The 12,783-nt window shown below is 37.6% G+C and overlaps 1 protein-coding gene across 2 annotated transcripts in view; it reads right to left on the bottom strand.

The window, feature by feature from the left end:
* Positions 1 to 12,783, bottom strand: part of Pnpt1 (polyribonucleotide nucleotidyltransferase 1) — a 35,650-nt gene that overhangs the window by 11,125 nt on the left and 11,742 nt on the right. For both annotated transcript variants that reach the window (XM_048427537.3, XM_048427536.3), the window contains exons 14-22: positions 10,842 to 10,912; positions 9,455 to 9,491; positions 8,782 to 8,848; positions 8,613 to 8,702; positions 7,619 to 7,672; positions 2,148 to 2,254; positions 1,291 to 1,362; positions 1,121 to 1,184; positions 605 to 688 (exon numbers count right to left, since the gene is read on the bottom strand). In XM_048427537.3, the coding sequence (XP_048283494.1) occupies positions 605 to 688; positions 1,121 to 1,184; positions 1,291 to 1,362; positions 2,148 to 2,254; positions 7,619 to 7,672; positions 8,613 to 8,702; positions 8,782 to 8,848; positions 9,455 to 9,491; positions 10,842 to 10,912 (646 nt within the window). The remainder of the gene's footprint in view (positions 1 to 604; positions 689 to 1,120; positions 1,185 to 1,290; positions 1,363 to 2,147; positions 2,255 to 7,618; positions 7,673 to 8,612; positions 8,703 to 8,781; positions 8,849 to 9,454; positions 9,492 to 10,841; positions 10,913 to 12,783) is intronic.

Raw genomic sequence — 12,783 nt, 5'->3', positions numbered from 1 at the left:
TGTAGAGATCTTTCATTATGAAATAAAAGAAATTTGCTGTGATTAAAATTATTGAAAAATGTAGAAGAGTACGTTCTCAAATTTAAAGTTTGGTTTTCCTTCAACATAAACAAATTTATCTTTTAAATGATTTATATGAACACAAATTTTATGTATTTATTGTGATGTTTTAATACATGTATACATAGTGTAATGTTTAAATCTGAATAAACATGTATGTTCTCACTTTTCTATTTCTTTATGGGAAGAACATTTTAAATATTTTCTAGGGCTGGTAAGATGGTTGAGTGGGTAGAGATGTGCTGCCAAGCCTAATAACCTGAGTTCAATTCCCAGCACTCACATGGTAGGAGAGCTTCAATCCCCAGAAGCTGGTCTCGACTGCCAGACAGAGTGTAGCATGTGCATGCCTACCCACCCACACACACACACACACCACACACACACACACAAATAAACGAATGATTGTAAAAGAATTTTCTTTCAAAGTAGTTAGAAAAATGTACTTATTTTTATTTTGATAAGAGAAAAGCACTTTAAAATAGTGACAAATGTTTAAACATTAATGTTTATCAAGCTATCAGTAATAAGTTTAATGTCTTACCTACAACTGGTCCATTTTCTTTTCTAGATGATCGAGGTTTTGAAATTACTCTGTTCATTATCTGTAATATCTCCTTCTTTGCCACTAGAAGAAATACCACCAGAATAAAAATTCTAAGTGTGTGATCTGAAATAGTTTCACTCTCATTTTCTCTGGTGTATAATCAAAACTCTAGCTCACTAATGGAAACTCTTTATATTCTAATTACCTTAATTATCTTATCTATTCCAAACTCCTCCAAACTCCTAGCTCAGAAAGTTGCTTACCTTGTAAAAATTAAAATTTCACTATTCTTTCATTTGGGTAGTCAGTCCTGTAATCAATAATTAATACTTGATCATGCTAAGTTACAGGGCCCCACTCGTCTGTTTTGATGGTACTGAGGATCTGACCCAATACATCATGGGTAAACATTCTTCCAGTCAGCCACACATTTTATAGTAAACTTAGTGGGAATTAAAGGTCCCATTAACAAGTTAGACAGAAATGAGAGCAGTGTGAGGCGTAGTGACTTACCTGATGCTTGCTGAATGGCTTCCATTACAATTTTAATTGGTATTCCAGGTAATTTAATATCAGCCTGATAGAGAACAGCCAAAATAAATAAATAAATAAATAAATAAATAAATAAATAAACAGTGGTCCATGTCATTATTTAACCTTTAAAAAATGAAACAAGGTGGTACCTGTAATGCGGTTATTCCCTTATTTGTACCGGCTATTTTGAAATCCATGTCACCATTGTAATCTTCAATTCCCTTCAACAATTTAAGAAATTATGGTAAAGTTTTAAACAAAGTTCACCTATAGTCACAGTAGGGGAATTTCAAGTCCTAGCTCTGGAAGTAAGGTGTGTCCTCTAACGTTAAAGGCAAGAGCCACCTCTGCCGCTCAGCTGCTGCTCCAGGGCACAAAGCTTGTCACTGGAAATATCATCTTATGTTTAGCTCATGCCTGTTCCTAATAAATACATAAAAATTAATTTAGAATTACCCCAGAGGAAGCCATTCAGGATAAGTATACATATCCTTTAGAATCCAAGGCAAACAGGAAATAAACACTGTATCTATACTCCAGAAGTACAAGCATTCTTCTAGTGATTCTCACCCTTCTTAACGCTTTGACCCTCTAGTTCAGTTCCTCATGATGTGCTGATCCCCCAACCATAATATTATTTTTGTTGCTACTTCAAAACAGTAATTTCGTTACTGTTATGAATCACAATGTATGTATCTATGTTCTACAATGGTCTTAGGTAACTCCTGTGAAAAGGTCATTCGACCTCTCCCAAATGGGTCAGGACCCACACGTTTAGAACCACTGTTCTAGGCTGAGGCTTTTATATGTCTTTGATTTGTTTTGCATTTTTTGTTTTGTCTCACCACATGGCCCATGGTGTCCTAGAACTTGCTACGTAATCTTAGGTTAGACTATGACTAGTGACTTTCTGCCCTAAGCCTATTCAGGCATATGCCATCATGACTGGTCTAGGCATGTACTTTTAAATATACTTGTAAATATTCCAAACTGGGAATATACTTGCCAGAATATCTGTCAGCAAACGATAATCTTCTATTTCACCTTTCTCTGGATTGGTTTTGGTAACCAATCCCACTGCTACACCTGCAACAGCAGATGAAATTGGGACCCCTATAATGAAAAACAGGGTTTGTGTATAATACATGTAGTAGCATGAAACATGCTCAAATTCTGCTGACATTATTTCAATGTAAGGAGATGGTATTCTCTAAGTCATCAAATCGAGCTGAAAAGGTCCCATCTCATTTCTTTTTGATCCTTTAATAATGACCTGTAAAGTAACAGATAAAAAGAACTATACTTGGCAAAAACCTAAGAGAGCAAATTCTTAAGTTATCTATGCTCTGCTATTTTGCTTTTGGTTTCTTCTTCAAACCCTTTATTTGATAAATTGTCTAAGCCTGAACCTTTCAGTTCATCTCCCCATGGCAGTACTATTGGAATAGCCTTTAGAAAATTTGTGTATATAGCTACAATTATAAACATAATCTTTAAAATTCTTATTTGTGAGAAACATGATATAAGTATTATCTGTTACCTTGTTCTTTTTATTTAGTAAAAACCTACTACATAGTAACCCCCATATACATGTAATAAAAAAATAAAATATCCGTGATTTTCTCATTATTCTGAGATAAGACCTTCCTGCCTTAGTCTCCCAAGTGCTACAGTTACAAGGATGAAGTATGTACTACTATGCATGGCTCCCACATATAAAACTATTTTTAAATTAAGATAGCACCTCACTGTGTAGTCCTGGCTGGTCTTAAACTCAGAAATCTCTCTGCTTCTGCCTCAGAAGTATTGGGATTACAGATATGCTATACCACTTCCAGATGAAACAAAACTCTGAAGTTTTAAATTTTAATGTTATTTTGTGCATTTAAGTCTAAGTGTAGACACGTGTTCTACTGTGTGCATGTAGAGCTGAGGACAGTTCCGGAGTCTGTTTTCTTGCTACTCTGTGGGATCCTGGGATCAAACTTAGGTCATCAGGCCTCTGTGCAGGCACGGAACCATCTCTCTGATAAGCCATAGAGGAGGTGCTTAGTTAAAGGGCATGGACATTGATGCTTCTTCAAACCATCAAACTACCTTCCAAAGATATACACTTAATGTACCTTACTCTCGTGTCGTCCAGGATGGCCTAGAATTTGTTATATAGTCAAGGCTGACTTTGAATTCCTGTTCTTCCTGCTCTGACCCTCAAGTCTTTCTTGATAATTATTGTTAATCCCCCAACTTTATTTTTGTTAATTGAGAAAGTAAAACTGGTTATTTTTTGATTTTGATTTGTTGGTTTCTTTTTTTGTTTATGTTAATATGGTACAATTTTATTTTACTTTGTTATTTGTCTTTTCATACTGACTTGTGTATACCCTTGAAAATCTTTTCTTCTCTTAATGCTGCAGGAGCTCTTCCATTACAAGCAATAGACTGTTATTAAATTAAAACTTGTTATTGCTTAGCTTATTCACTTTAATAATAGTGAGGTGCTTTTCAAGGTAGAATTTTTATAGTTTATGAAGTCATGGTTTCTAGATTTTGCTTAGAAAGGAATTTCTTCTCCATGTTTTAATAAAATGTTTTGTTTTTCCTCTTTTATCCTTAAAGCTTACGTTTTGACCACTTGGAATTTATTTCAGAATACAGTAATATGTTGGATAGCTCCTTTCATTCCTTCTAAGCTATCATATCTATACTACAGCTTTTAACTACTACTGAAGTGTGTTTTTTTTTAAAGATTTATTTTACTTCATATATGAGTGTTTTGCCTGAATGTATGTCAGCGCACCAGGTATGTGCCTGCTGCCTGTGGATGCCAAAAGAATGCAATGAATTCCCTGGAACTTGAGTTATAGATGGCTGTGAGCTACTATATGGGTGCTAGGACCAAATCCAGGTCCTCTGAATGAGCATCAAATGCTCTTAACCAATGAGGTACCTCACCAGTTCCTACAGTGGTATCATATCTGCCTATTCCTTCCTCCTGGATCTCTTTGCCATGCCTGGTTCTGCTTAGACAAACCTGTAGTGATATTTTATTTGTATTTTAATAGAAATCTTGCCTGAAGATTAGAGTGCAAAGTTAAACCACTAGAGGCCAGGCAGGTACACAGCTTTAATCCCAGGAATTTGTAGACTGAGGCAGACAGATCTCAGTGAGTTCAAACTACCCTGGGCTACACAGGATCGATCCAGAAACAGATCCGGGTGGTGGTGGTTCACACCTTTCATCCCAGCACTAGGGAGGTGGAGACAGGAACAATATGGCTGGGCAGAGGGAGGAATACAAAGGGGGAAGAGATAGGAACTCACTGAAGTGTAGAGTCTGAGGTTTGGTAGACACAGTGCAGTCTGAGCATTGCCCCTTCATTCTGAGAACTGGGAGAGGTAAAAGTTCTCTCTAGTGGCTGACTGCTCTGCTTCTCTGATCTTCAGCTTTAACCCCTTTATCTGTCTTTGGGTTTTTATTATTTGTGATACACAAACTGTTTCCTGAAGTTCTTTACTGAAATAGAATCTAGTTAAATAAAACTAAAACATAGAATCCTTTAAGCTCTCCATAACCCGCTCTTAGGTTTGTTTGTATGTTGTGGTGATAGGGAGGGATAACTTAGCTCCTGCAGGCTAAGCAAGCACTGTATCACTCAGTTATATCCGTAAGCCGGAGGTTTGTTATGTTAAAGATTTATTTTCTAACCATGTGAATGAGTGCGCTATACTTGGGGGTCAGACCCTTCAGAGCTGATGTCATAAGCAGAAGTGGGTGCTGGAACTGAACTCGGGTCCTCTATAAGAACAGTATATGCTCCTATCTTCTGAGCTATTACTCTTGCTCTAACCTGGGGGTACAAAAATGTTTAGGACATTGAGTTGGTTTGGATGAGAATGTCCCTCAAAGATTCTGGTATTTGAACACCTGGTTCCCAGTTGTGGTGCCGTTTGGGTGGTTAGGCCTCAATGGTGGAAGTCTATCAATGGAGGCAGGCTTTGAGAGTTCATAGACTGGCCTCATTTCTACTATACTCTCTCTGCATTGTGTTTGCAGGTTAAGATCTTATCCCTCTGAAATGGGCAGCAAAGCAAAACCTTTATTTTTCATAAGTTGCTTTGGTCATGACATTTTATCACAGCAACAGAAAAATAACTAATGTAGACATAGTTTTCCATATTCCTGCTTACTAGTATCCTGAGTATGCTGCATGTCGTGTCAGTTTTACTATGGAAAGGGAATGGGCTGATGTGAAGCATCCTTAAATATTTTACCTGGGACCTCTCTTTCACAACACACTGATTAACCTAACCAGTCCTCTCTGCTTATCCTTCAACCAGTCATGAATGATGCACCTATATTTAGTCTAAATTTCTACACTATTTACATAAAGGTATCATACACTGTCAAGACAGATAAGACAGATTCTAGGTCTACTGTGTCAAAAGTATCCCTCCACCTCACTTGGAATCTAGTCATTTTTATTTTCCAAAAATAACAAAATGAGTTATGGGTATGGCTTATTTTCCTTAGTATCTTTTGGTTCTTTTCTCTCTCTTTCTTTCTTTCTTCCTTCCTTCCTTCCTTCCTTCCTTCCTTCCTTCCTTCCTTTCTTTCTTTCGTTCTCTTTCTTTCTTTTTTTTCGGTATAACAGCCCTAGTTGTCCTGGAATTAGCTCTTATAGACCAGGCTGGCCTGGAACTCACAGAGATCGCCCGCCTATCCCTCCCAAGTGCTGGGGCTAAAGCCATGCGCCACCACTGCTCTCTTTATAGCCACTTTCCATTCTAAAATACATTCCCTCCTTTAAAAACAGATTTTTATTTATTTATTTTATGTGTATGAGTGCTTTGCTTGCATGTATGTTTGAGCACCACATACATGCTCAGTGCCCATAAGGCCAGAGGGCATAAGGTATTCTGAGACTGGAGTTACAGAAGGTTGTGAGCCATTATGTAAGTGCTGGGAGCTGAATCAAGACAGTGCTCTTAACATGTGTCCAGCCTCTATACTGTTTTGTTTGTTTTTATGAGTTAAGAGTCTTTTTTTTTTTTTTGAGACAGTTTCTCTGTAGTTTTGGAGCCTGTTCTGGAACTCGCTCTGTAGACCAGGCTGGCCTCGAACTCACAGAGATCTGTCTGTCTCTTCCTCTCGAGTGGTGTGAATAGAGGCATGCGCCACCACTGCACAGTGAGGTAAGAGTCTTAAGACATTCTATAATCATGTTTTATAGAAGGTGCTAGTCTTGCAAAATCAAAACTGCTTATTCCTTGTATGCTAGTGCATCAGCAATGGCAATATAATGCATTATTCTAACTTCAAAGTCCTTTTTCATTGTCTTGGACAGATCTTTGTCCACAGTTTAAGATGTCTTTTGGAATGCTATGATGGCATATTCTGTAAGATGGTCAGCCTTGTCTACATAGCAAGTTCAAGATTAGCCTGAACTACATAAGATCCTCTCTGAGGAGAAAAGAAAAAGTCTTTCGTCTTTCAATTAATCTTTTCCAGAGTTCTTTTGAAACAGAAGCAGTTCTTTTTGAAACTATGCCAGTTTGGCTTGCCTTGAACTCATATAGATCTGCTCATATATACTCATATATACTCTGCTTAAAGTGCTGGGATTAAAATATGAAGTCTGGACTTCGTTTTGTTTTGTTTTAAATATGAGACTTGGCTGAGAAATTGCACCTCTATGAATAGAAATGACTATTTTGCTCACCACAGACAGGGGTTGCATCAAACTACTTTCAGTATACTTTCCTAAAATCCTGAGCATATTTATGGAATGCTACTTTCTCCATGGCTACTACAAACTGGCTCAAAGGTTACAGGGTGACTTTGTCTTATGGACTGCAATGCTTTTGTTTACTAACTGAAACTGCTTCATTGACTGGAGTCAATTCTGGAAGGGGAAAGTTCATTGGCTCACCAAGGCTAGTATATAATTTTCAGTGTATTACAAATATTCAGTGTTTTTAGTTGAAAATAAGAATGTCAGCCAATAGCTTTCTGATGTTCTACTTTGTAATTATCTTGTGTCTGGCCTAGGTTGGTAATCTATAATCTTATTTTGACTTATTAAATTCAATTTAAACAAATCTTATATTCTGTGCTAATGAAATATATATGTAAAATACTAACAGTTTTATCATCCAGGCAAACATAAACCTGTCCCTGTCCCTTTGGGATCTGGCAGAGGCAGAGCTGCCACCCCAGCACGCACGGCAGGCAGTACCCTGACTCTATGTAGGTGTAGTAAAGGTTCCTTTAAGGAACAAGCTCCACCCACACCCATTCTCTTTCTTCTATGTCTCTGAGCAAGCAGATCATTGTCTGTCTCTTTCTCTCTACCTTCTTTTCTTTCCCAATAAACTTCCTTTCCATGTAAGCTCTGTGTAATGGTGTTTTTGTCCCTCGCCATGGGATCAGCAGTCCCACCTCGTGCCGTGTATCATTACAAACACAATTTTTTTTACCTGCATCCATTAATGCCAAACTTCCCCCACATGCAGATGCCATAGAAGATGACCCTATTGAAATAAAAAAGAACCACTTGTCATATATTAATTTCTTAAAATACAGAAAAAAGACTAGTCTCATTTCCTTATAATATACTACACTTGAATATAAATAGTCAATAGTCTTTTCTTCTTTTTTTCGAGACAAGGTTTCTCTGTAGCTTTGGAGCCTGTTCTGGAACTAGCTCTTGTAGACCAGGCTGGCCTCGAACTCACAGAGATTCGCCTACCTCTGCCTCCTGAGTGCTGGGATTAAAGGTGTGTGCCACCACCGCCCAGCAGTCTTTTCTTCTTTCTGTGTAAACTCACTGAAGGGGCTGGGAGATGACTCTGGGCAGGAGTGTTTACTGTATAAGTTTCAGGACCTGAGTTTGAATCCCTACTATGCATAACAGAAATGCGGGATGTAAGGTCAGGTGTGCATGAGGTGCAGAGACAGGAGGATCACTGTGGCTTGCTGGCTGCCAGCCTAGCTCCAGGGTAGATCCAGTGAGGACTAAGGTGGCTAACTTTGGTGTTGCCTTAAAAATCTGTGACCACCTGCTAGACCTTGAAGAACTCTGCCCATTCTGCCTTTGTTGACAATACCCAGTCTTAACTCGTGGACTAATGTATTCTATTTAACTTTGACCTGCAAGCTTTGCTTCTCTCTTGATGCCCACTTATTAGTCATCTGATATGTGGGAGCTATCCTTTGTCAGAAGGATCCCCCTCCAAGATTAACTTGCTCTGTTGTTTGTTTGCAAAAAAAAATTAAATAAATAAAGTTCCCCAAATCAGGTGTATTGTAATACATGCAAAAAGTGGAATATTTATTTTTAAAGAGCTTTCAAAATAACTTAGTAGCTAAAAACAGATTCAGGACAAAGGTATGATCAACTTAACATAATTTCTCCTACAGCAGGCTTGAGGCTCTAGTCTTTTTAAGGAAAGAAATACTGGAATATCGTACCGTTTGACTCAAGGACTTCAGATGTGACTCTTATGGTAAAAGGAAAATCTTTGGGAATAACGGGAAACAAAGCTTTCTCAGCAAGAGCACCTAAATCAGAATACAAAACAATGAGCAAAATGCACTAAGGCTCTCTAAGACTACAAGACAAGCTTAGAAATGTACTCACCATGCCCAAGTTCTCTTCTATTTACACCAGTAACTTTGCCAATTTCATTGGTTGCATAAGGAGGAAACTTCAAAACAAAACACACACACACACACGTAAGTGACATGGAAAGATACCTAAGATACATCACCAAAACCATAAAACAAATTACAGAACAATAGAACCCCACTTTTGTTCTACAAAGTACATTATCTATCTGTCTGTCTATCTTCTATGTATCTATCTATCATCTATCCATGTGTCTGTCTGAAAAATCCAAAAACAGTACTAAAATTAGCAATCTGTAAGTACTTCCTGTGTTCGCAAATTAGGAAATGTCATGGAAATTTATTTCACTTAAAGATCTATTTTTATTTTATGTGTATAAGGTTTTTTGCCTACATGTCTGTGTACACGTGTGCCTAGTGTCTATGGAGGCCTGAAGGTATTAGATTTGGAGTTAGGGGTGGTTATAAACCACCATGTAGGGGCTGGGAACAGGGAATTACTGACTAGAAAGCTATTCATCTAGGTCTCTTTCTAAGCAATAAAATAATTACCAAATCAGCTTTCACATATAAATGATAAAATGTTAATGGGAAGACTGAGGGAGTGTGCACACTATCAAGTTCTTTTAGTTTTGCTGTATATAGAAATCTTTCACAATAACAATGTTGAAGAAAAATGATCTTACCTCATAGTGCAGCATGAAATTTTTATCTTTTACCCCACTACAAGAAAAAGGAATGGTATTAAAAACATTATAAGGACATAAGCAAATTTACTTCCATAAACCACTAAAATTATTTATTATGCTTTCAGAAAAACAGTCGAGTATTAATGAGTGCTGGTCTGAAACTCAAAACTTCAACAGAGAATGGATGGGAATTTGTTTTGGTTTTGCATAGTCTCTTGCTATGCTGTTCAGGTTGGTCTTAAACCCCTTAGTAGCCAATGCTCCTGCTTTGGCCCCTTGAGTAGCTGAGAGCAAGGTGTCTGACAATAGCTGGGACTTAAAATTGAATTCTAGATTGATTGTAGAATGGAATTTTCTTTCAAAAAAAAAGAAAGTCTTTTGTTACTGCTTTTTAGAGGCAGGGTTTCATGTATCTAGGCTGTAGTCAAGAATAAGCCGTGGGCTGCTGCTCTTCCTGCCTCCACTCCACAGCGCTCTGACTACAGGTGTGCACCACTATGCCTGACACAGGTGGTAATGGAGACTGAATCCAGGACTTTGTATACAATAGGAAAACACTCTACCAACTGAGCTACATACATCTCCAGTTTCCAACCTATTAATTTATTATGTACATGAAAACAGGGATGGAGGTAGCAATCCTGAAAACATGATAGGTTACTACCACCAGACCATGATGCAGTGGGGCTGATGGAGATATTACCTTGAGCAGATGAACGATTTTACTGCTGAGTTTGAAGGAACAGGAGGGGAGCACAAAATTACTTATCAGTTGAGACCAGACGGTTTTCATTAATAGTCTCTGGCTTATTTTTAGCATCCGGGATTTCACTCATGTGTTTGTTCTCGATTTTGTAATACAAACTTTATTCAAGATTACCTAAGAACTTGGTCATGGGGAATGTTGCTAGGGACATAAACTAAATGTAATCACATCACAGAATAAATGCTTTGTAAATGTGTTCCAAACCAACGATTTAGAAGAAAATATGGTCCACCAACAGGGAAGTATTCTTGGCAGTTCTGACCATGTAGACAGAAAATGAAGCGTACAGAGAAACAGGCTATAAAAGTAATAACCAAGTCTGCTATGGGGGCTCCTAGCTATGATTCCAGCACTCAGCAGGTTGAAGCAGGATGATTGCTATGAACCTCAAGCAAGCCTGTGCTATAGACTGAGGCCTTATCTCAAAAAAACACAATCAGAACAGCAATGCAATGCCCTTTAAGGGTTTGCTAGTGGTGAGAGTAGAATAAAATACTAGCGCGTGCGTGCGTGCGTGCGAGTGCGCGCGCACACACACACACACACACACACACACACACACACACACAAGATTTTTTGGTGAAAGAACACAAAATAAAACATAAAAATATAACTTACTTTATAGCTGTTATAATTTGATCCGACTTAATACTGGATTCCAATGAATCAAATGTAACAGTACAGAGTACCTAAGAAAAGAACAAAATTATTCTTTAAGTTTTAAAATATTAACAACAAAGATTAAAACCAAAAGGAAGTATTCATGAATATTTAGCACAATATATGTTGTGCTATGGTGCAATCAGCCTGTTTAAGTAACCTTTAAGAAAGCAATGTAACCAACCTTACTATGCCTTGTTTTTTCTTTGTAAGTTTTCCAGAACTTTGTATGTGTGTGAGCTATGATGATCATTTGCTGACAGCAGCCAATAGATTGAAAGCAGCCTTAAAGAAGGCAAGTATCCACCATAACTGTTTGTGGCAACAGTGGATATAGTTTCTTCCCTTGTGAACTCTGGTAAAGACATATCATGTTTTCTGTGCTGTTCAATAAGCACAGAGCAAAGTCCACTGCTGGAATGAGACAAGAGTGGCAGATGGAAGACACAGGAAGTGGACAACTCAAATTTGGGCTCACTCTTGGTATAAACTACTCCAGGAGAAAGACTCTTCTTTGATGTAGCACTGACACATTTTTGAAGGTATGAAAAAATACCAGGTATGGCAAATATTACAATGGGGTCAGAATAAAAATAAGACTTTCTTTTTCCTATTTTAAATGCACATCACCGTTCAAAGTAACAGTTACAGTACTGCCCTGTGGGCATACGGTGCATGTAGATGTAACTTGACACACTAGAGTATAAAGGATGGAAGGGATGGAAACCCATGGGAATGGCTGCAAAGCTTCCTTATTTTACTCTAGACTCAGAAATCAAAGATGTCTACCATCCTTGTAATCTCCACAGAGAAATGCATAGGTGCAGCGATGAAGCAAATGTAACTAAAGCGGAATTCTAGTAAACATGCAAAGTGGCAGGAGGAGGGAAACAAAAGGTCGATCAGAGAAACAAATAACGAAGTAACAGGCCTAAGTGTGATCACACCAGTCATTAATTAAGCATAAATTGACCATGCACTCTAGTTAAAAGGCAGAGATGGTGAGAAGAGGTAACAAAAGTATCCAGAGCATCTAATTGGACATATCTTTAATGTTTCATTGAAAGGCACAAGAGGAAATGAATCAAAAGTGAGACAATATATTCACTGAAAGCACTGATTCAAATGGTAAGACTACCATTTCTTTCTCAAACATATTTAGTTCAGTGCAATTTGAATTCACTTGAATTCAGTGCAATTCAAAGGGCTGTTTGAAACTGACATAGTTCTAACATTCAAATGAAGGAAACAATATACCATGAAAAGCTAAAACAGTTTTGTAGGGAAAGATATGTAAACAGGGAAGATGTACTTCATAGGCATTAAGGTGTACCCAAAGGCTTGATAATGAAAATGAAATTGGCCAGAAAACCCACAGAACAATGAAGAGTATAGTTTTAAAATGTATTTATAAACTTTGTAAAAAAATATTTATAAACTTTGAATATAAGTTGTTATAGAAAATCAGTGAAAAAAATAAATGATTAGTGAATTGGTTTCATTATTGACCATATGCAGCAATATATTCCAAAATAAATTAACTGTCTAAATTTAATAGCTAATGCCTGAAAGTTAAAAGAAAGAAAATCAAATGTGCATAATTTTGTCATTCTGGGAATAAGGAGTGATGCTCAAAAAAAAAAAAAAAAAAGGAGATGGATTAACTACATCAGAACTCAAGATACACCAGGCTACTATAAGAAAGTTGAAATGTGTTGGGTGGTGGCGGCACATGCCTTTAATCCCAGCACTTGGGGGGCAGAGGCAGGTGGATCTATCTTTGTGAGTTAGAGGCCAGCCTAGTCTACACAGGGAGTTCCAGGACAGCCAGGGCTAAAGAGACTTTGTCTTGAAAAACAAAACAAAACAAAATCTCTAAAATCAACCAAAGGATCCAAGA

This window comes from Myodes glareolus, chromosome 8, assembly GCF_982192425.1.
Source record: "Myodes glareolus chromosome 8, mMyoGla1.1, whole genome shotgun sequence".
Classification (NCBI taxonomy): Eukaryota; Metazoa; Chordata; class Mammalia; order Rodentia; family Cricetidae; genus Myodes; species Myodes glareolus.
This window is presented reverse-complemented; position numbering and strand designations above follow the sequence as displayed.